The 21,411-nt window shown below is 43.3% G+C and overlaps 2 protein-coding genes across 2 annotated transcripts; both read left to right on the forward strand.

The window, feature by feature from the left end:
- Nucleotides 1-900: 900 nt before the first annotated feature.
- On the forward strand, nucleotides 901-9,727 carry hcfc2 (host cell factor C2). Its single transcript, XM_070549566.1, has 16 exons — nucleotides 901-1,114; nucleotides 3,486-3,634; nucleotides 3,714-3,874; nucleotides 4,035-4,237; nucleotides 5,274-5,358; nucleotides 5,434-5,537; nucleotides 5,620-5,850; nucleotides 5,923-6,132; nucleotides 6,262-6,323; nucleotides 7,491-7,602; nucleotides 7,785-7,840; nucleotides 7,915-8,058; nucleotides 8,138-8,317; nucleotides 8,421-8,718; nucleotides 8,799-8,871; nucleotides 8,943-9,727. The coding sequence occupies exons 1-16, from the start codon at nucleotides 949-951 to the stop codon at nucleotides 8,950-8,952; spliced, it is 2,244 nt and encodes a 747-aa protein (XP_070405667.1). The 5' UTR covers nucleotides 901-948; the 3' UTR covers nucleotides 8,953-9,727.
- Nucleotides 9,728-13,262: 3,535 nt separating this feature from the next.
- cep83 (centrosomal protein 83) lies at nucleotides 13,263-20,784 on the forward strand. Its single transcript, XM_070549564.1, has 16 exons — nucleotides 13,263-13,626; nucleotides 16,139-16,343; nucleotides 16,414-16,564; nucleotides 16,656-16,748; nucleotides 17,091-17,222; nucleotides 17,303-17,554; nucleotides 17,637-17,768; nucleotides 17,905-18,019; nucleotides 18,135-18,279; nucleotides 18,375-18,524; nucleotides 19,253-19,328; nucleotides 19,400-19,557; nucleotides 19,646-19,775; nucleotides 19,854-19,957; nucleotides 20,046-20,223; nucleotides 20,460-20,784. Exons 1-16 carry the CDS (start codon nucleotides 13,482-13,484, stop codon nucleotides 20,556-20,558), a joined length of 2,265 nt encoding a protein of 754 aa, XP_070405665.1. The 5' UTR covers nucleotides 13,263-13,481; the 3' UTR covers nucleotides 20,559-20,784.
- Nucleotides 20,785-21,411: the final 627 nt, after the last annotated feature.

A 21,411-nucleotide genomic window follows, 5' to 3' on the forward strand; every position in this document is an offset into this window, starting at 1 on the left:
CACTTTCAGACATCTGATGAGTTGCTTTTTAAAAATAATGTTTTTAAAAATGGGGCTCAGAAGCAAAAGAAATTGTGTTTAGCAAGTAACATTGACATATAAAAATATGCTTGAAATACATAATTTTTTTTAAATTTCACATGAGAACGTTGAGATTTCTAATAATTTTCTATCGCTGATGCTATTCATTTGTTGGCACTGAGCAAACTTTAAAGATGAATGAACTTGAACTTTACCTGCACTTGCGTGATCTCTGATCACGCGCATGTGTGCGTGTGTGTGTAAAAATGTTTATTGAGAAATGCAACATCCGCTAGCCTTTGCTGTTTGTTTAGTTAAATCTACAGTGTAAAAAGCATCCATAATTTCTGGAAATAGTTTATTCATTTGAATACAAATTTACTCACGTGATTAGTTTATGACTTGTAATTCAAAGTGAAGTACTTTGACTTGACTTGAGACATGCATGTCTTTGGACCTTACTTGATTTGGGAATTTCACATTATGGGACTTGACTCAAGCATTCATTAATGTTATTTTGCACTCATATACTGAAACTGTATTGCTCTTGGCTTCAAGGGCTTTTAATAACCCAGGACTTACATATTTTGAGAATGGCATGTCTTGAGACTTGATTTGACATAAACTTTAACAGATTTAAGGCTTGAACTGAATTCAGAACGCTAAACCTGACCCAGAACTTGGAAGTCTTTGGACTCGACTTGAGTCAGAATTAGCATATTTTTTAACTTGACTTGACAAAGGATGCGTTCCACTTTCTTTTACCTACAGTCAATTTTGAATGAAAAAAGCTTAAATAATTTTACAATTAATTTTAATGAAAAGAAAGTCACAAAGTGAGACATCTTAGTTTTTTTTTTACTCTCTGCTCCTCAGGCCCCGCCCACTGTGCGCGGTCAGCGCCAAACTTCATTCTTCTTCAGTAAAATGAGCGACAGTCCCGAGGAGCCGCAATGGAGAAAAGTGCATTCCGTTACAGGAGTGATTCCACGCTCCAGACACGGACACCGAGCTGCAGCAATCCGTGAACTTATTGTTGTTTTTGGAGGTGGAAACGAAGGGATCGCGGAGGACCTTCATGTTTACAACACGGGTGAGCTAACGTTAGCTGGGCGCTAGCCAGCCGTGGCTAATGTTTTTAGCATCTTTCACAAGGAAGTTACCAAGGCAGTTCATTCAAGTTTGCCTGCTTATTCGGAAAATGACTAAATTACATGAATATTTACCAACATTATGCTTTTGTTAATAGCTTATTGATAAATGATGAAGGATGCTCTCAATTCAACTATGTGTAAAATACGAATATGAGTCAGCAGAATTTTTAAATAAATTGCACCGTTAGCTGTTGTGCTGGATGCTGAAAAGCAAGATTCGGGCAGTCATTAAAATATGTTATCAAAAAAGAAAGCATGGGGTGTATATTAATTAAAACATGCTTTAATGGTGGCAATTGTAGAGGTTTGGCTAAAGAAGTAAAAGTTTCAAAGTATTTGCTGTTGGAGATCTCGCGAGAAAAATCCTTTACTAATGTTATTTCAGCTGCAGATGTTTATTTTTCTGATTCTAGATTGCTCTCTTACTGATTTATTCTCGATAATGGTATAATATTGAATTTGACCAATTCATTTTATTGATTGAAATTTGATGAGCAATACTTAGCAGTAAATCCGCCTCACAATAAGTGTTTTTCTATAAAATACACGTTAGCTGTTGCCTCTTTAGCATTAACAGTCATGAAAATGGTTTAATTGCTGGACTCCTGCATTAGGTTTCTTATAGACTGCACAATTTAATTGGTTATAATTATGTCTAGAGTCCTTTACAACCATTAGACTTGTCTGCAACTAAAGTTACAACTACAGGGAGTGCAGAATTTTTAAACAAGTTGTTTTTTTGAGGACTAATTTTATTATTGAACAACAACCATGTTCTCAATTAACCCAAAAAAACTCATTAATATCAAAGCTGAATGTTTTTGGAAGTAGTTTAGTTTGTTTTTAGTTTTAGCTATTTTAGGGGGCTATCTGTGTGTGCAGGTGACTATTACTGTGCATAATTATTAGGCAACTTAACAAAAAACAAATATAACCCATTTCAATTATTTGTTTTTACCAGTGAAACCAATATAACATCTCTACATTCACAAATATACATTTCTGACATTCAAAAACAATACAAAAACAAATCAGCGACCAATATAGCCACCTTTCTTTGCAAGGACACTCAAAAGCCTGCCATCCATGGATTCTGTCAGTGTTTTGATCTGTTCACCATCAACATTGCGTGCAGCAGCAACCACAGCCTCCCAGACACTGTTCAGAGAGGTGTACTGTTTTCCCTCCTTGTAAATCTCACATTGGATGATGGACCACAGGTTCTCAATGGGGTTCAGATCAGGTGAACAAGGAGGCCATGTCATTAGTTTTTCTTCTTTTATACCCTTTCTTGCCAGCCACGCTGTGGAGTACTTAGACGCATGTGATGGAGCATTGTCCTGCATGAAAATCATGTTTTTCTTGAAGGATGCAGACTTCTTCCTGTACCACTGCTTGAAGAAGGTGTCTTCCAGAAACTGGCAGTAGGACTGGGAGTTGAGCTTGACTCCATCCTCAACCCGAAAAGGCCCCACAGCTCATCTTTGATGATACCAGCACAAACCAGTACTCCACCTCCACCTTGCTGGCGTCTGAGTCGGACTGGAGCTCTCTGCCCTTTACCAATCCAGCCACAGGCCCATCCATCTGGCCCATCAAGACTCACTCTCATTTCATCAGTCCATAAAACCTTAGAAAAATCAGTCTTGAGATATTTCTTGCCCCAGTCTTGACGTTTCAGCTTGTGTGTCTTGTTCAGTGGTGGCCGTCTTTCAGCCTTTCTTACCTTGGCCATGTCTCTGAGTATTGCACACCTTGTGCTTTTGGGCACTCCAGTGATGTTGCAGCTCTGAAATATGGCCAAACTGGTGGCAAGTGGCATCTTGGCAGCTGCACGCTTGACTTTTTTCAGTTCATGGGCAGTTATTTTGCACCTTGGTTTGTCCACATGCTTCTTGCGACCCTGTTGACTATTTTGAATGAAACGCTTGATTGTTCGATGATCACGCTTCAGAAGCTTTGCAGTTTTAAGACTGCTGCATCCCTCTGCAAGATATTTCACGATTTTTGACCTTTCTGAGCCTGTCAAGTCCTTCTTTTGACCCATTTTGCCAAAGGAAAGGAAGTTGCCTAATAATTATGCACACCTGATATAGGGTGTTGATGTCATTAGACCACACCCCTTCTCATTACAGAGATGCACATCACCTAATATGCTTAATTGGTAGTAGGCTTTCGAGCCTATACAGCTTGGAGTAAGACAACATGCATGAAGAGGACGATGTGGACAAAATACTCATTTGCCTAATAATTCTGCACTCCCTGTACTTGTAACTAAAGTACTTTGTAATGTTTAACCTGCTCATCCAGTCTCAAGGCAGTGGTTTCTTCCTGCGGTGAGGGGTGACATCCCACCTGGCTGTGCTGCTCATGGCTTTGTCTGTGATGGCACTCGGATCCTGGTCTTTGGTGGCATGGTTGAGTACGGGAAGTACACAAGCAGCTTGTATGAGCTGCAGGTAAATGTGTGCCTTCAGTTAGTTCTCTAGGACTGATTCTGTCACGCAGAAACTTAACTTTTACTTTTGTCTTCCTCAGGCCAGTCGGTGGCTGTGGAAGAAGCTGAAGCCAAAAGCACCCAGAAACGGCTTACCTCCATGTCCGCGGATCGGACACACTTTTACTCTTGTGGGTAATAAATGTTACCTGTTTGGAGGGCTGGCCAATGATAGCGAAGACCCCAACGGTAATGTACCAAGGTACTGTGGAAACATCACATCAGTAGTGTGTCTGCTCTGAACAAATTAGAGAGACTAAATGTGTTTTATTCCTTACAGTAGAGCCGTGTAAAAGAGATTAAAGCTGAAAAAGCCTCTGTTGTGTGACTCCTGGCTGTTTGATGATTCCTGGCTGATTTAGGTACCTGGATGACTTGTATGAGTTGGAGCTGCAGGCGCTGACCGGGGTGAGAGGCTGGAACATCCCAGAAACAAAAGGTGTCTGTCCGTCTGCACGAGAGTCTCACACCTCCGTGGGCTACACTGGACTCGGCTCCTCTAAGCTTTACATCTTTGGAGGGATGCAAGGAGGTCGGCTGCAGGACCTCTGGCAGCTCGATCTCGGTAGGAATACTCTTTCTTTAGGAATGTTTATTATAGATGTTTTTATCGGTTAACTAGATTATCATCACAAATATCGGTCAGGAAAAAAAAAACTTATTGAATAGATCCATTAAACCCGGGGTTATGAATAGTTCATGTTTATCTTTTATTTTGATGGCTTAAAGCTAAACTCTCCAGTCTGTGTTTCAAATAATTAGGATGTTGTGGAAAAGTTCAGGGACTCATGTTGTCACACTTTAATCAGCAAAATACATCAAAACACCTGCAAAGGTTTCCTGTAGCCTTTAAACTGTCTCACAGCAAATCAGTGGAAAGCTGACGTTTGGGTGAAGAAAAAAATAAAAATAAAAAAGCTGCATAAACAGCAGGCATCGACGTGTTAAGGGGATTGGGAAGCAAAGACCGTTCAAGGATTTGGGAAGCTCCACTGAGAGTTCATCAAGCCTCTCCAGAACCAGAGATGATGTTGGAAGTGTCTCACCTGCACTAAGGAGAAAAAAATCACCAGACAGTTGCTCAGTGCCCTTGTCGCTGATGACAGGAAGTAAACTTTGCATTTTATTTGGAAATCAAAGTCCCAGAGACTGGATGATGAGCAGAGAGGGACCGAATTCGAGAGATCTGGTGGGACGCTGGTTTTCTTTTCCAGCAGGACCCAACTCTGCCACTGAGCCAAAAGCATCTCAGGATCAGAGAACTGTCCTGACTTGAACCCTCAGAGAATCTGGTTCCATCCAGATTAGATGAAACTAGCCAGATGAGCCGAAGGCTGATATCAAAGCAACCTGGGCTCAGCAGAACCGCACGCCCGTCACCGCCTGACACACTTCACTGGAGCAGAAATTCATGCTAAAGGACAATTATGTAGGTCTTATCAGGGCAAACTGTACAAAAGGACAAGAGTTCTGCATACATTTTTTTGCTGTGTGATGAGTTTCACTTTTTGAGTCGATTTTCTGATTAAAAGACCTTTAGGTTGATTTTGTAGTGCACGGAGCTAGATTTGTACTTGTGGTTTATGTTCTCCTCCTGCCAGGCTCTATGGTTTGGTCCACACCTGAAACCAGAGGTCCCACTCCTCTTCCCAGAAGTCTTCACTCTGCTTCCATCATTGGGAACAAGTACGGCGTACTTAGATCACAGCGCTGTGTAAACGACTGAATGAATCAGCAGATTTTTTCCTGCTCTGCCTGCAGAATGTACATTTTTGGAGGCTGGATCTCGGTTCCGGAGTCAGAAAAACACGTTTCTCAGGGAACAGAGTGGATGTGCACCAACTCCTTAAGCGCTCTCAACTTGGGTTTGTGTCTGTTGTGTTAGCATTTAGACACGCTCCTCGCTGAGGCCAGCAGGCTAACGGATGTCTGCTGTTTGGATCACAGACACCATGTGTTGGCAGCGGCTGGGCCCGGAGCAGCAGGAGGATCTCCGGCCCCAGCTCCAGAACCACGGCCCGCTGAATGATGATGCGTATGCTAGTTGGCCCAAAGCCAGGGCTGGACACTGCGCCACCTCCGTCGGCTCCAGGCTTTACATCTGGAGCGGCCGGGATGGATACCGCAAGAGCTGGAACTACCAGGTGTGCTGCAAAGACCTCTGGTACCTGGAGACAGGTGAGGACAGCTGGAGCCTTAAGAAAACTCACACCTAGAGAGAAAGTTTCAAACGTTTTTCTCTGCCTTCAGACCGACCTGCTGCCCCAGAGGCAGTGCTGCTCATCAAGTCCACGGTCAACATGCTTCATGTGGCGTGGCGACCTCTGGCTGCAGCAGACTGCTACATCCTGCAAATCCAGCTTGCAAGTCCTCTGAGCACCACCGGCAGGTATCCCGTCACCAAACCCGTCCCGCCTACTGGAGCAGATGGGATCGGTGGGAATGAGAAACATCCTTCAGGTGAGAGCAAAGCTTCAGTAAGATCCTCACCGTGTACATAAACCCGTGGTAAGGGTGCGGTTCTCCCTGTAGGGGTAGAACTTGGTTGTAAACAGAAAAATAAACTAGAAAAAATGTGTTCTTTCTCAGGCGTCCTGCCTCTCCACCTTCAGAGAGAAGGAACCACAAGTCGGGAAGAGCAAACGGCTCAGGTAGGTGGGACTCCACTCACTCTTTAGCTCAGTCTTTGTAAAACTGACCAACATTTTTCTGTATGCTAATATTGATCACTGTTATTTATTTAGCCCGGATACCCTCAGAGACTAAAAATCTATTCTGGTAAGATTGTTCCGATCAAGACGGTCACAAACCCTAAAAGTTAGCACGTTTAAAACATCCTCCAGGCTGATAGAGTAACAGGTGATGTACAAGTTGCCAACAGTAGAGGTTTTGACTACTGGTGGTCAAGCTGTGTGAGATGTGGACATGACCGCTGCTGCTGCTGGAGCAGGTGGATGAGGAGGTGCTTGTAAAGAATATGTGGTAGTGTCGGTTAAACGGACCTGGTTTGAGTTTAAGGAGCAACAGTAAAGTCCTATCTGCTTTAACAGCTCGTTAACGCAAATTTCCTTAAAATTTATTTTTTAAAGGCATTTAACACACAGGCTTTCACACTTTTTGGACACCTCTAATTTGAACATATTTCCCTCCATAGTTTCAGCTTATTATCTCGTCTATTATACTGCTGCGCCCCGCGGTCTGACCTGCAGATCAGCTGGTCTGAGTGCAAATCAACCAAAAAAAGAGAAACCTCTAACCTTATTTTAATATCGACTGAAAATGCAGCAAAGCATTATTTTACCTGCAGTGATTCACATAACTTCTATGAGCAAAACAAAAATGTGAATTAATGAATCTAATCGGGAAGAAAAGTTTTTTTATTTGTTTATTTATTTAACCAGATGAGTCGATCTCATTCTTATTTCCGACAACAATCTGGTCAGGAGGCAGCAGCAACAGACACATAGTTAGCTTTACACCAAAGAACAGATGAGATAAAAACAAACAAGATGAAAATAAGAAAACAGTTAGACATAAAGATAAAGTACTGTTCTCATAGATGTACAAGCAATCAAAACAGACTTAAACAGCCTCTAAGTGCTCCGAAGCACATTGATCAGATTTATGTTTTTGCATTTTTCTCTTCAGTTTAATTTATTCAGAATTTGGTGTTTTCATCACATTTAGCTTGTTTTATTTAAAATATCTTCATCAGAATTGTTGTGTTGCTTTGTTTGACAAAAAGAAAATGACTTACAGGATTTCTGAGTTTTTTTTAAATACGTTTGGAACATTTAGGCGTTTCCTTCAAATTTCAGGAAACTTCACTTCAGCAGAATAATTCTGTAAAATGTCTGAACGGCTCAGCGGAAACCAGAGCAGAGGGGTGTGTTGGGAAAGAGCTGGAGGACCCGGAGTCTGAAGACCACAGTGAGTCATGTTGAGAGCTGTTTTAGAGTCCACATCTTCTCCAGAGGATGTTGGAACGCTGAAGCTGTTTGTGTCGCTGCAGCTGGACAGCAGGTGTCAGTAGCTCAGCTTAGCATCAGCCAGGTCAAACCTCAGAGTTCAAAAAACCAAACTTCATCTGCATTTTTATTTTTTTATCTCAGACAAACCAGCTGCTTCTGCTGACCAGACGTCAGGCTTCCACACTCACACAGATCAGGTCAGACCACGTTCTGAACAGGTTTCCCTTTATGTGACTCATCAGAACTAAAAACTGTGTTCTGGTACCTCCAGGGTCAGGAGAACCAAGATGGCGCTGTGTGGTATGATGTTGGTGTGTTTAAAACACTCTACTGTGAGGTCACGCACTACTTCCTGCCTGCTGAAGGTGACCAGCTGACGTCAGCGGCTGCCAGCAGACCTTTAAACACTAAAGAGGTAAAAACTGTGATGATAAGTTAGATTTGAACATGAGTTTAACAGGATGTGTTTTCTTATGTTTTTTGTGATCATACAGCTGCCCAGGCCTCAGGACTATCAGGGCAGGGAGAAGCGGGAGCTGACCCCAGGTCAGATGTACCGCTTCAGAGTTGCAGGTGTGAACTGCTTCAGTCAGGGAGACTTCAGTCCCATCAGCGAGTTCAAAACCTGCCAGCCGGGTTTCCCTGGAGCGCCCTCCGCTGTCAAAATATCCAAGGTGACCCACAGGACCCCGCCTGGAAGCAGGAAGAGGACCGTTTCATTTACAGGCTTCTGATCCGGTTTCATGTTTTGTTTAAATTCGGTTTGATTTGACTCAGGTGAACGATTCGGTCCAGATCACCTGGGATCCTCCTACCTCTCCATCCGGACGGATCCTGGAGTATTCCATGTACCTGGCAGTGAGGAAGAGCCGCTCGAGCAGCTCGGAGCGGCCGGGTCAGATGGCTTTTATCCGGGTGTACCGTGGAACCAAGATGTCCTGCATGATAGGCTCCGCCCACTTGCTAAACGCCCACATCGACAGCTCTTCCTCTTCCCGGCCAGCTGTCGTCTTCCGCATCGCTGCTAAGAACGAGCAGGGCTATGGCCCCGCGACGCAAATTCGCTGGATCCAAGGTGGAGCGGTTTCACCCGGACGTCAGTCCCTAAAGCTTCTCGTCTCCGCCTTGACTAACGCGTAACTTCTGTCTCCGTAGATCCGATCAAGCTGAGAAGCTCTGCGTCTAAAACCGACAGTGGCGGCGAGGCGGATCTGGACGCCGCTGACAGGTTATAAGCTTGTTATCCAACTTTGGTTTTCCGTTTCAACTCAGCTGATTGTGTTTCTGCTCTGCTTGCAGCTCCAGCTGAGACCAGTTCTGGAACTAAAGAGTGACTCAGGAAGATGGCCGCCTACGCCAACGCCGTGTACATTTCCTAAGATTTTCTAATTTATTTTTGTGTGATGAGCCTGTAAATAGACTGAAATGTTCACGGGATAGTTTCTACCTACAGTTGTTCTGTTAAATAATACTCTAGTTACACAAATAATTTCTATTAATTTAAAACAAAATAAATTTAGACGAGCTGTTGTGCTTAATTCACCACTAACGCACCCAGATGCATAAGAATGAGTCCAGGGCCTGAGGAGTTTACTGTTTGGATGTTTGACACGTCGGTCTGAGACAAACTGGATCCAGGTGGAGAAAAGTAGAATTCCCAAGGAAAGTGAGTTATTTAAGCGTTATTTAAATGCAATGTTCAGAATTTAATTTGAATCATAATTTTCAATATATTTCATTGTAAAATCATTAAAATTGAGAGAAAATGTTGAAAAGCACTTCTTCATTCACACTGATTATCAGAGAATTACCCACTTTTACATTTTCTTTTTGTTTTGCTGTTGAGGAGTTTCAGAAAATGATCATTCCTATATGTGCTTACCTCTGTTTACAAGAACATGTTCTTAATTAAGGTGTTACACATAATTTACATTAACCCCAAATGAAGTATAAACCAGAGTATTGAGTTTTAAATAATCATTCTATGATCAACAACATTTTCCCCAATATATTCCAAATGCAAGGGTTTTGTATTCAGATGTTATATGACTTAAATATTACAGATATTCAGGCGTTTTTGTGTAAGTGAATTGTTTTGTGCTTTGGCTATTTTTAATCAAGCAAAATAGAAAATATTTGACTGAAGATGCATTATAAACTGTTGAAATATCAATATGTAAAAATAATGCTGTGCAACTATTAAAGGTGTTAAATTGCAGAAACGCCCACGCATGGATGTCACTGTGATTGAGATATGGGGGGGGGGGGGGGGGGGGCTATGCCCCAGGAGCTTGACCTTGAACATTTTTTGTCACACCCTGCAAAAACTGTCAATTCATTATATGAAGAACATTTAACAAATCCTATTATTTTAACACTTTCCTTTCCTACCTTTGTGCATTTTCTCTCTTTTTATAAAAAATAACACTTAATCAGTTCATTAGTGGGGTCTATGTTGAAGAAAGATTTTATGTAAGTCCATTAAAAATTAGATATGTTATATTTCCAAATAAAGATATTCATTTCAGTCTACTGCACTTAATGGGGAAATGATGTAGTCATTTACTTAATTTGTTTAATTACAACGTGTGTAATTATAAATGTTACTGAAATGTGACAATAAAGAACAAATGAATAATTGTCAAACTTTTATTCTGCCAAATGAGTGTGCAGTTGACAGTTTTAATATATGAATAACACTGCTATGATATGGAATAAAGGAGTATGTAATTAACTATTACAAGACAAAATAACAGTATATATAAAAATACCCAGCAAGTAGTAGAACTTATAATACAGAAAGTCAACTATACAGATACAACTTGACATAAGGTTGCAGGTCAGATGATAATTATAGTTTTTTTTTTCTCAAGGTCTCTTACCTGTTCACTCCTAAACAGAAAACTGTTCAATTTTGCTTGGGAACTTTGTGCTCGGGTAAATGCTCATAACGGTGCGCTCGCCCCTGTTTTCTCTGTAGATCACTGACCTTGACCATGCAGATCTCCTCAGCATCAACCACCTGGTCTCTCTCCTGTTCCTCACTCACTCTCTTAAAAAAATCTTCGTATATCCATCTAGCAACACATTGAAAAACATTTTCAATTTCTAATGCCAAGACAAATGCTACTAAGCCATTTAGTTTTCACTCACAATAATTGAAAGCCATTGGTGGATAAATGGTACAGAATATGGACAACTGTTAGCCTAATATAGCCTATGTTTGGTTGCTCATGATGATAGCATTTTCCATAACGTCACATTAAGCTGCCAAAATTTATGTTAAAGTTAGATGAGTACAATATCTCCTTTCTTTCCCATAGGTAAACATGGGAAATATTAAGCAACTGACAACCCACATGGAAAGAATTCATATAAACATATAGGTTTTAATATGTTTTTGATATAGCTTTTGAATATATGTGACATATATAAAATTGGCTGTTTACTATATTATAGATACATATATGTACCTATAATATATATTATAGAAAAAATATATAATATAGAAAAACGGTCAATAATATACACATTCGGCCATATTCTGATTCAGGTTTTTAGTGTGGAGTGATTTTTGTGCCACCAACTGGAGCGTGCAGTGATCAATCTGCAAGAGCACAACCTACTCTGCAGTCGTATGCAGCCCTCTCTCTGCATGCTCAACTCCGTCTCTGCCTGCACAGATCTCCCTGTTGTTGCTCAATTTGCAATTTACAAAGCAATGTAACCTCTCCGTCAGCCAATCAGACAGCTCTCCATTATGCAATCAAAGCATGTCCAGGAAATACTGCCAGGAAAATTGCACTTTTTTCAGATAAAGAGGACTTTATATAATTATATTTAATTAGGTTGATTAACCCTCCTCTTTTCCTGGGACATGTCCACTGTTCACTTCCTTTCACACATCAAGGGATCATTTATGTCTAACCAAACAGAGAAGAAACACTTTATATGTTGAAATTAAAAGTCCTCTTTAACTGACAAGAGTGCAATTTAACAGTTTTAGGAATGGGCAATGTGTCTTTTCTGGAAGTCAAATATGGTCACCCTAATCATGACACATGAATTGCAACAAAGTATTTTTCAGGCAGTGGATGGTGACTGGTAGCTAACCAGCAGCAGAAAGCAGTTCAATAAGCTGTTAAATGGGTGTTTTTCTGTAAAGCAGTGTTTCCTGGACATGCTTTGATAGGATAAAACAGAGCTGTCTGTGATTGACTGTTGGAGAGGCTACTTGTTGAGGAGAGCAGGGAGATTTGCATGCGCAGAGGCAGAGTTGAGCCCACAGAGAGGGCTGCAGCTCCTGCACACAAGCGCAGAGCAGGTTCTGTTTGTGCAGACTCATCACTGTACGCTCAAGTTGGTGGCACTAAGTCACTCATTGAACTGGCTGGCTCGTTAATCATGTCACTTCAGGGGAGTTTTCCGACCATTTTACTTGACATCAAAGCTTTTCATTATGGTTTGCGGCATGTAAACATGCTAGCGGAGTTAGCATTAGCATGTCTGTGCGGTAGCATTTTCCTCTCTCTGAAGTCTGAACTATAACCTTGAAATGTTAATGGTGTGCTGCTGTTGCTGTCTTACCCTAATGTGATGTTGAGTGACTTACATGAGCGCTGAGCAGGGTTTGCTCATCGATATTTAGGTTTTGCTGTGTCGCCCCTGCCCCTGACTTGTCAACAAAGCTGTCGGGGTTAAGGAAGTGGAGGAAGTCATTTCTTGATACTTCCTGTGTGCGACAGTGTAGTTCTATATTCATTAATTATTATTTCTGTTTCAGACTAAAAAAAACTCCTGTACCAACTACACGTGTCGTGATTGTGTTGAGCATGTAGATGTTAACAAATAAAAAAAAGTTTACTGAAAAAAATAAAATAACCAAAATGATAGGGGGGGCTTGTGATTATTTTAGGGGGGCTGAAGCCCCCCTAAAACGGACCTAACGACGTCAGCGTGCCCAAGTATGATTTGATAACTGAATTTCCTCTATAATAAAAAGCAAACCCCTAAAGGCTATTTGATATATTTTAAAGCAAAAATATTTTTTGTTTTGGTGATTGAAAAGTGGTTCAAACAACTATATATTTACATTTAAAATTATTTTTAAAAAAATCACTAGACGTTTTGATATCCCACCGCACAATAATGTCAACAAGTAGCCACAAGAGGGCAATAGTTCAGCATGAAACAAAGATAGAAGATCAAGAAAGTTCACAGCTTTGCATTTTAATCTGCTAAATGCCGTAGATAGTTGCTCCTAAATTTATGTTGCTTACCTTAAATTAGAACTATTTTATTTTTAAACTACAATTCTAATTTGGCTTGTGTCGTAATGGGTCCGTTGATTGTCCGAAGGCATTTAAATTTAGAGAAACGTTGCGGATTTCCCATGAATCCATGGTTTGTAGTTTTAAACAACACAAGCTAGCAAACTGCTGGCTGGAGTAGTTTGAAGGTAAGCGACTCTTTGGCCAAACGGTAAAGTTTATTTTAAGCAGACTAACATATGTAATATTTCTTCGGTGAATTGCACTATGCTGCTAAAGCTCCGAATATTCACCAAGCAGAAAATCGTATAGCTTGTTAAGCTAAATGCAGTTAGCTTAAGCTAGCCGCCTTGGCGGAGAAAAGATCTAATGTAGTTCTTCAACCCTCGGAGGCTGTATGAGTTGCGGTTATTTAAACGTTTGTTTCTTTAAATGGGTAAACGAAGCTTAAGCTCTTCGTGTTTAATAATTTTAAACAGCGGAGATTGGCTAGTTGTGTTGTGATTCGGAGAGCGCGATATTCAAAAACGACCCGCTAGTTTAGCGCGTCTGTTCTGTTGGAGGAGAAATGTGGAGTCCTAAGTTATGTGATGAATGTGTTAAAGCCCGATCCTCCCTTCGGAGGGTCTTTGTTGTTCTGCTTCACTCGAGATGCTGTGGTGAACGTGCGGATTTCCGTGAAACCTACCAGGGATCAGTTTCAGAGCAGCTCTGTAGGTGTCCGTGAAACCCGAGCCTTCCGTTTCTTGTTCCAAAAGGATTCTCCTGTTGTCAAACCACCAATAATCTGTCTAAAACGTGAACAACACTGTTCTGTCCTGAAGAGAGTGTCCCCTATCCTTCAGGTGTGGGTGGACAGCAGAGTCTGGACCTCTCTAAAGATCAGAACCACATACTCAGCCTCTGCTTGGCTCTTCTCTCTGGATGAAGCTGATGCTGTTTTGTTAGAGAACATCCACACACTCCACCTGTCTCATTCTGCATCGATTGATTCTCTGGAGTTTTACAGATTTTCCATAATTCTTTGGTCCAGTTTAGGTTTCTGCACATTCTCTTTCATCCCCTTTCTCTGTTCCTCCTCAGCTGTATGTAGGATGTGAGGTTCTGAGGACACATGGCTGGTGCTCTAAATGCAGAGTTTATGCTGTTTGTAGGTTCCCATCGTCTTCAATCTTCCCAACATGGTCTAAAACCTCTTCAGCAGATGAAGAGGTTTCACGTCCTGATTATTAGAAAACCCACAGAGTCCGTTCTGTTATGTGGTGGCTGACCACCCAGTCCCTGTGGACAGAATCCTCACTGCAGTATCAGAACCCGGGCCGTGTGATGAGCTGAACTGCAGAACTGAGTTCTTATGATGCTTGAAATCCTTGATTTAATGAGGTATTTTCAAGGTTTTAAAAGTGCTTGAAGTTTTAACAAAGTGTTTAAAACTAACAGAAATTGGTTGTAGAAATATAACATTTGAGACATGGATGCAGGCTTTATGTGCACTTGTCAATCACTGAATTTAAAGAGCAAGTCACCCCCAAATCAACTATTTTTTTCTGATAAACTATATAAATGCGTGTCTAATCGTGCTGCAGACACGTGTAGTCAGTAGTTTTGCACTTTAGTGCATTTTAGTTAAAATTTAAATTTCCTGCCTGAAACTGTCAGTGTTGTGCCGTTGTCGGGTAAAAACTCTTCACTGGATTTGAATTAAAATCTGCTGCTGCTATTGGCTAAGAGGTATGCTATGATGTAAACTGGTACATTATGATGTCACAATGTTGTGAGTGTGTGTATTTGTTAGTGGCTCCACCCTCTCAGTCTGCCAAGCAACAGCATTTGTTGCATTTTTCAAACATGAAGTGGGAGTGAAGTACGCTTCTTGTAAGGGGTGACTTGCTCTTTAAAGAGCAAGTCACCCCTTACAAGAAGCGTACTCCACTCCCACTTCATGTTTGAAAAATGCAACAAATGCTGTTGCCTAGTGTAATAAAAATGAACTTGTCATCTGTTGTATAATTGCTTTATATAAGTTATTGATCACTACTGTTTGTCAATCACACTTATCATGAGGATGTAATCAAGGGTAATCATGGTGGAGGTGTGCAGCTTTGCACGCACATCAGTGGATGTATAAGGAGCAGAGCAGGGCTCAGGGAGTTAGAGCTGCTTGAAGGATTCTACCTGACGAGGTTCATGGATTACATGTGTTCAGTTCTTCACCTATCATGGATTACGTTTTCTAACTGGGGTGTTCAGCTCTCCACCCATAAGCAACGGTAAGAGAAATGTTTTGTTCATGATTGATAACTTGTATAAATGCCGGTTGAATAAAGCCTTGTTGTTCATCTGATATTCAAGTTGTGTTTCATTGTTTCTGGCGTCGACTTGACAACGATCCTGATTAAATAAATATAAAGTCTAAAAAGAGACTTTGAGTCTTTTAAGGTAATTAAAATAAAATAAAACATTTTATTGTAGAACACCTAGCAGACCGAGAGGGTGGAGCCACTAACAAATACACACACTCACGACATTGTGACATCATAATGTACCAGTTTACATCATAGCATACCTCTTAGCCAATAGCGGTGGCAGATTTAAATTCAAATGCAGTGAAGAGTTTTTACCTGACAACGGCACAACACTGCTTTTTTTGGAAAATCCTGAAAACTCTTTGAACGTTCTTGAACTTTGACTGAGTTTAATTTTGACACTGATGTAGGAACCGACGATTACAGAGTCCTGGGTGACAGATGAAGCAATCAGAGTTTCTGAAAACACAATCTGTGTTTTAAAGATTTTACTGTCGATTCATCCAGTCCAGGTCTCATAGCTGATCATTGGGAGTAAAATTCAGTGGACTTGCCCTTTTCTGCCTCTGTGAGTTGCTGTGTAAGTTTCTGCTGCAGGTCCATTACTCTGCCGATATATTCTAAGTGGCGCTGGGCCGTGATTACCTTCAGGATCAGAAGTTGCACTTGAGACAAACGATGTGTGAATCAAAGACCCTCCGTATCCATAACAGCACCGGCAGCTCACTAATCACTAGAGACTGAGTGTGTAGTGGCTGGGGACTCCTCTCTAAACCACCATGGTTACCAATAACAAAGAACCTAACTGCCCTGACTGAGGGAGGCGCAGCTGTTTTTCCTTTTGATACAGGAACAAGAAGTTCTTTGGTGGATCTGGTCCTCGTTGTTGAAGTTTCCTGTGTGATTTGCTCCTGTTTAGGTGAGATGAGCTCCTCCACGCCGGGTCAGTCGGCTCCTCGCATGTCTAACCTAGAACCTGGGATGGGGAGGTCTGCAGCCATGCTGGGGCTGTCTGCTGGCCTGGGGGGAGCAGAACTGGAGCTGCAGAAGATGCTGATTGATGAGCGGATAAAGTGTGAACACCACAAGACCAACTACCAGACCCTCCAGGCTGAGCATGCCAGGTACAGACAGATCTCAGCAGGTGTTTAGGATGTTTGTAAACAGTCTCATGGCTGTTTTTGTTGTTCGCAGCCTGCAGGACGAGTTGCTGCGATCGCAGGGGGAGCTGAAGCGGCTGCAGGGTGAACGACTGCTCCAGCAGGAGAAGCTGCAGCAGCTGCTGGCGGACCTGCGAGGACAGCTGCTGGACAAAAACCGGGAGCTGGAGGAGCTGCGGCTGCAGGTCATTCAAAAGGAGGAGCCGTTATTGTTCAAAGACGAGCTAACGCGCAGCCATTTTTCTAACTTTGGGTATTTTTGTGTGATCTGATCAGGTTATGACCCCCCAGCGGCTGGAGTTACTCAGAGCTCAGGTGCAGCAGGAGATGGAGGCTCCAGTCAGAGCACGGTTCATCAAGCTGGAGGAGGTAGAGCAGAGAAACTCATCTAAATGAACAAAACCACTTTTGCTTTAAATGATGGTGAAACAGTGTCAGAGGTCCCCGTTGGCTTTTAAATTAAAATTTATTTACATAAAAAATAACTAGTGTTTGATTTTTTGCAGAAGCATCACATTTCTGCTCCAACCCTGTTTTTAATTCTCTCCATCATTCCTTGAGTTTGATGCTCCTGATTGGATTTGTTTTGAAGCTCTGTTCTGATTGGTTGTTGGCACTTGGCAGTGGTCGTTAGCATCAAGTGGTTTTAAAAAGTCTCCAGCCTGATTGCTGCTTCTGTCCTCTCAGTGATTTTATGTGACTGTCTCGTAGGAGGCCGAGAAGTACCGGTCCGAGTTCAACAAGCTCCGGTACGACTTCACCGTCCTCCAGTCCCAGAGCGAGCTTCAGAGAGAGGAGCATGCTCGGGTTCTGGAGGAGAGGAGGATCTGCTATGATGCAGAGGTGGGCGGGGTTATCAGCCACTAGAAGTCCCTCAGTAGACGAGAGACCGGGGTCTGAAGGCTGTGGTCTTCTGTGGTCAGATCGCTCGGCTGGAGAAGGACCGAGACGAGCTGGTGGCTCAGTACCAGGGTTCGAACCTGCTGCATGATGGGAAACGGGTGGAGGCTCTGCTGAGGGAGAAGGCCCAGCTCCACGTGCGGCTGAAGGGGCTGGAGGCGGAGGTGGCCGAGCTCCAGGCCCAGAAAGAGAACTCGGGTCAGCAGGCTGAGAACGTCCAGCGCCTCCAGATTAGACAGCTGTCGGAGTTTCAGGCTACGGTCAAGTCACTCGAGGTGACCTCCCCCACACACTGAAGCACGTTATCTGTTTTATCTTCTATTTACTAACAGCTCTGATTGGTTGGTGCTTCTGCAGGCGGAGCGCCAGTCACTGAGTCAGCAGCTGGAGCGGTTGGAGAACGAGCGCCGCCTGAGCCACGAGCAGAACAGTCAGCTCATGGGGAGGCTTCACAAAGCTGAGAGGGAGGTCGGCACCCTCACCTCCCAGGTACGACTCACCTCTGGTCCTCTCTGGTCCTGATGTTGGGCAGAAACACCAAAGTTGGAGATAGTCAGGAGGCCTGGAGGAAATTATCCGCTAATATCTTCCACTTACAATTTTTAAACTTTTCTGTTTGCTGTAGCTTGAAAGCCTGAAGCATTCCCACAAGGTGGAGATAACCAGCATTAAACTGGAATGTTCTCGCTCCAAAGCGGAGGCGGAGAGGGAGAGGGACTCACTGCAGTCCCAGGTGGACGGTATGGATCATCAGTTATCATCCCTCATCCTACGAAACAAAAGTATTCTGGGAATATGCAAGAAGTTTGTAGTCATCTAAAATACTGAATATTCTGTGTGACTTGTTGCCCTCAGGTCTCCTGGCAGATGTTGAAGAGCACAAAGCAGCTGCTGAACGATTCAAGAAGGGTATGGTGGACAAAGAGAAGGAGGTGGTCAGGAAGGTGCAGGCCGCTCGTGAGGAGGAGTTCCGGAAAGCAGCCGTTCTGCACGACGAGAAGTGAGAACCACCTTTAGTTAGGAGTGTTGGAGGTTAGGGTATAAAAGAACCAGACTCTGTGTTCAGACCATGTTTACTGTGTTATTTAATGACAGGCTGGAGCTGGAGAGTCGCCTGACCGCTCTGGAGAAGCAGCGGGCTCTCCAGGAGGCTTCAGACTACGCCTTAAAGGAGGAGTGGGCAGAACAAGTCCGCAGCGCTCAGCTGGGAGAAGAGTCGGCTCGTAGAGAACTCCAGAACCTGAGGTCAGCTTCCTCTTGGGCGAGTCCAGATCCACTCACGCTGGGTTCATTTATGGGCCATTCCCATCTGTACCGGGTCGGCCCGGGCCGGGTAGCCCCAGTCGGCCCCAGCCTGGCCCGGTTGATTCCACACATCCTTGCCTTAAGCCCATGTGGGCTGATTCTACCCACCAATCAGAGGCTTGCTCTAATGGAAGGTGTGAATTTGCTGTCAGCAGTGGGTGTGTTGGCCCTGGTCGGCCTGAAGCAGTACCCCTCAGGAAGAGGGCCGAGAATGAGCCTTGGTTGGCCCGGGAAAATTCCAGGCCACCCAGATATGTAAACAACCTACGCTACCCGGCCCGGGCCGACCCGGTACAGATGGGAATGGGGCTTTAGTCCAGCACACAGTTTCACACACCCTCATGAGACCAGAGGGAGGGGCTAGTGAGTTAGCTCGCATCACAGGAGATCTCGCCACAACCTGAAAGGATGGAACGCTTTATCTGTGTGTTTGAACGGAGGAAGAAAATGTCCCCAGAAATCAAAGTTTAGAACAGATCTGTTTGAGGTGAGCTGGGTGTTGGTCTCTGCTGCCCCCGATTTAGTTTTGTTACAAAGCGAAAAGGAGTTGGTTTCGGTTTCAACATTTCTGAGTTTCTGTTCCTATTTATGTGGTTTTCGACTGTTTTTCGTGTGTGTGTGTGTTTCATGTGTGCGATAACTGAGGATGATGTTTTTATGTTTCTCAGGAGTAAGCTGCAGCAGCAGAACTCACACCTTGAGGAACTAGAAAGACAGAAAGCAGAGATTTTGGACCTACAGCAGGTAAATTCTGACACTGAAGATGAAAAATGTGGTCCTCTGTTTGCTGTATTTGTTCTCGTTTTATGCGACAGCACAACCGGGAGCTTGGTGTTCAGCTGGGGGTGCTGTCACGCTCTGAAAGTGACCTGATGGAGACAAATCAGCGGATGAGAGACGCTCTGGAACGGGTCAGCGAGGAGCTGAGGGCGGCTCGGGTCCAGTCAGATAGGAGCCAACACGAGGCAGAAAGGTGCAGCTCCTCCTGTCTAGGTTCTGCTGTAGGAGTGGGCTTTCTCCTGGTCTGAAACTGCTCCTCCTGTCTGCGGCTGCTCCTACAGGTTGTTGGAGAACCGTCAGATTGAGTGGCTGGAGGAGAAACGCAGGCTGCAGGAGCGCGAGGCTGAGCTGAAGAAGAAATACTCGCAGGTCAAAGAGAAGCTGCAGAGAGCAGCGGTGGCCCAGAAGAAGGTTAACCACTGATTTCTCCCACACGCCTGTTAGAAGTGTTTGGTTTCGGTGAGAATGACGACTGATGTTTTTGTTTAGAGGAAACTTCAGACTGAAAACAGAGAGAACAAACAGCAGCAGAAGATCCAGCTGCTAGAGGCCAAAGTTGAGGAGCTTGAACTGGAAGCTGCTACCGCTAGGAAGTAAAGTTTAACCCCGGCCTGCTCCAGAACCTTTCATCAGGTTACCAGTGATCTTTAATGACTAAATGTCCATGTGTGCTTTATGCAGATGGTCGGTGTTCTCAGAGGAACAAGCTCAGCTCCACCGGCGTCTGAAGGAGCTGCAGCGTCGACACAACGAGTTCCGACGCCTCCTGCTCGGTGGTCAGGGTCCGCTAGGCGGAGGCCCTACAGGCCTGAACCCCCTCCTCCCCCACGGCTCTGAGGGGCTGTTAACTACCGACCTGGTGAGCAAATAGATAATCCTGCTAACACTCAATCCTGGACTCCAGATGGCAGCAGATTTACAACAGGTGGAGTTTAAGGAAATGAGACGTTTTTTTTTTTCTGTACGTTCCTTAAAATGAAACGAGTCACTGCAGGAAACGATAAAATGGTTTACCCAAACGTGACTGAATGAAAAGTGATTTATTTGAGCTTTGATGCAGCAAATATCCAGAAGCTTTGTTCCCTTCTGCTGCAGGAGGGCGAGTTCTCGGTTCTAGCTCGAAGGATGGAGAACCTGGAGAGTGCTCAGCAGCAGCAGCTGGAGGAGCTGGCCTTTCCGGTGGAAAAGGAGTAGGACCCCTAAGCCAGCCTTTACAATAAGGAATCAACTCAGATCCAACAAATACTTTTTAAATAGAAACTTTATTTATCGGCTCATTTTTATAAAAATGTTTTAAACATGTTAAAAGGCAGAACTCAGGGTTAACCTTTGTTTTATGTGCTGGTGTTGAGTTAAAAATGCACTACGTGTTTTAAAATTGCACTTTGTACAGACTGTGAATAAAAACATGCATCAGACAGGTCTGTGTGTTAGAGATCTTTACACGAAGGGTTTTTATTGGAGCTAATATTTATACAGGATTTATATTAATTAGAAATAATCATTTTCACCTTTTCCAGCTTCATAAAACAATCATACAAACTTACATGTGCAAGTGCCTGAATGTGTCACATCAATAATCACACGAACAGAAGCAGGAGCCCACTGTGGTTCTCTTCATTATTTATGACCGGCTTAATAAAATCACCAACAAGACTCCGGTCAGAGGGATTAGGTTCCTTTTGGATATGATCCCAGACCGATGGAGCAGCAGGGAGAAGGCTGAGTGGTGGTGACATCCTGGGATCAGAGGGTGTGACTCGTGTGTGTGTGGTTGGGTCACATGTGGGATGATAAATGAGCAAAACCAACAAAGAAAGCCTTCATAAATAAAAGTGTAACAATGAAGAGCTGCTTGTGGAAAAATGTTAATTCAGCTAGAGAACACTGATGGGTACGGCGGTTACATCCAGGCAGCACCGAGTTGTTTCCTTGGGTTAAAAGAACACCATGATTATCTTCTGTTAAAGAAACCCAACTTCAGTCTGTTGTTTCTAAAGATTCTCAACGTGAGCTTTAAAAGTTGAGTTTTCATCAGTTAATAAGT

The sequence above is a fragment of the Nothobranchius furzeri genome, chromosome 1, assembly GCF_043380555.1.
Source record: "Nothobranchius furzeri strain GRZ-AD chromosome 1, NfurGRZ-RIMD1, whole genome shotgun sequence".
Taxonomy (NCBI): Eukaryota; Metazoa; Chordata; class Actinopteri; order Cyprinodontiformes; family Nothobranchiidae; genus Nothobranchius; species Nothobranchius furzeri.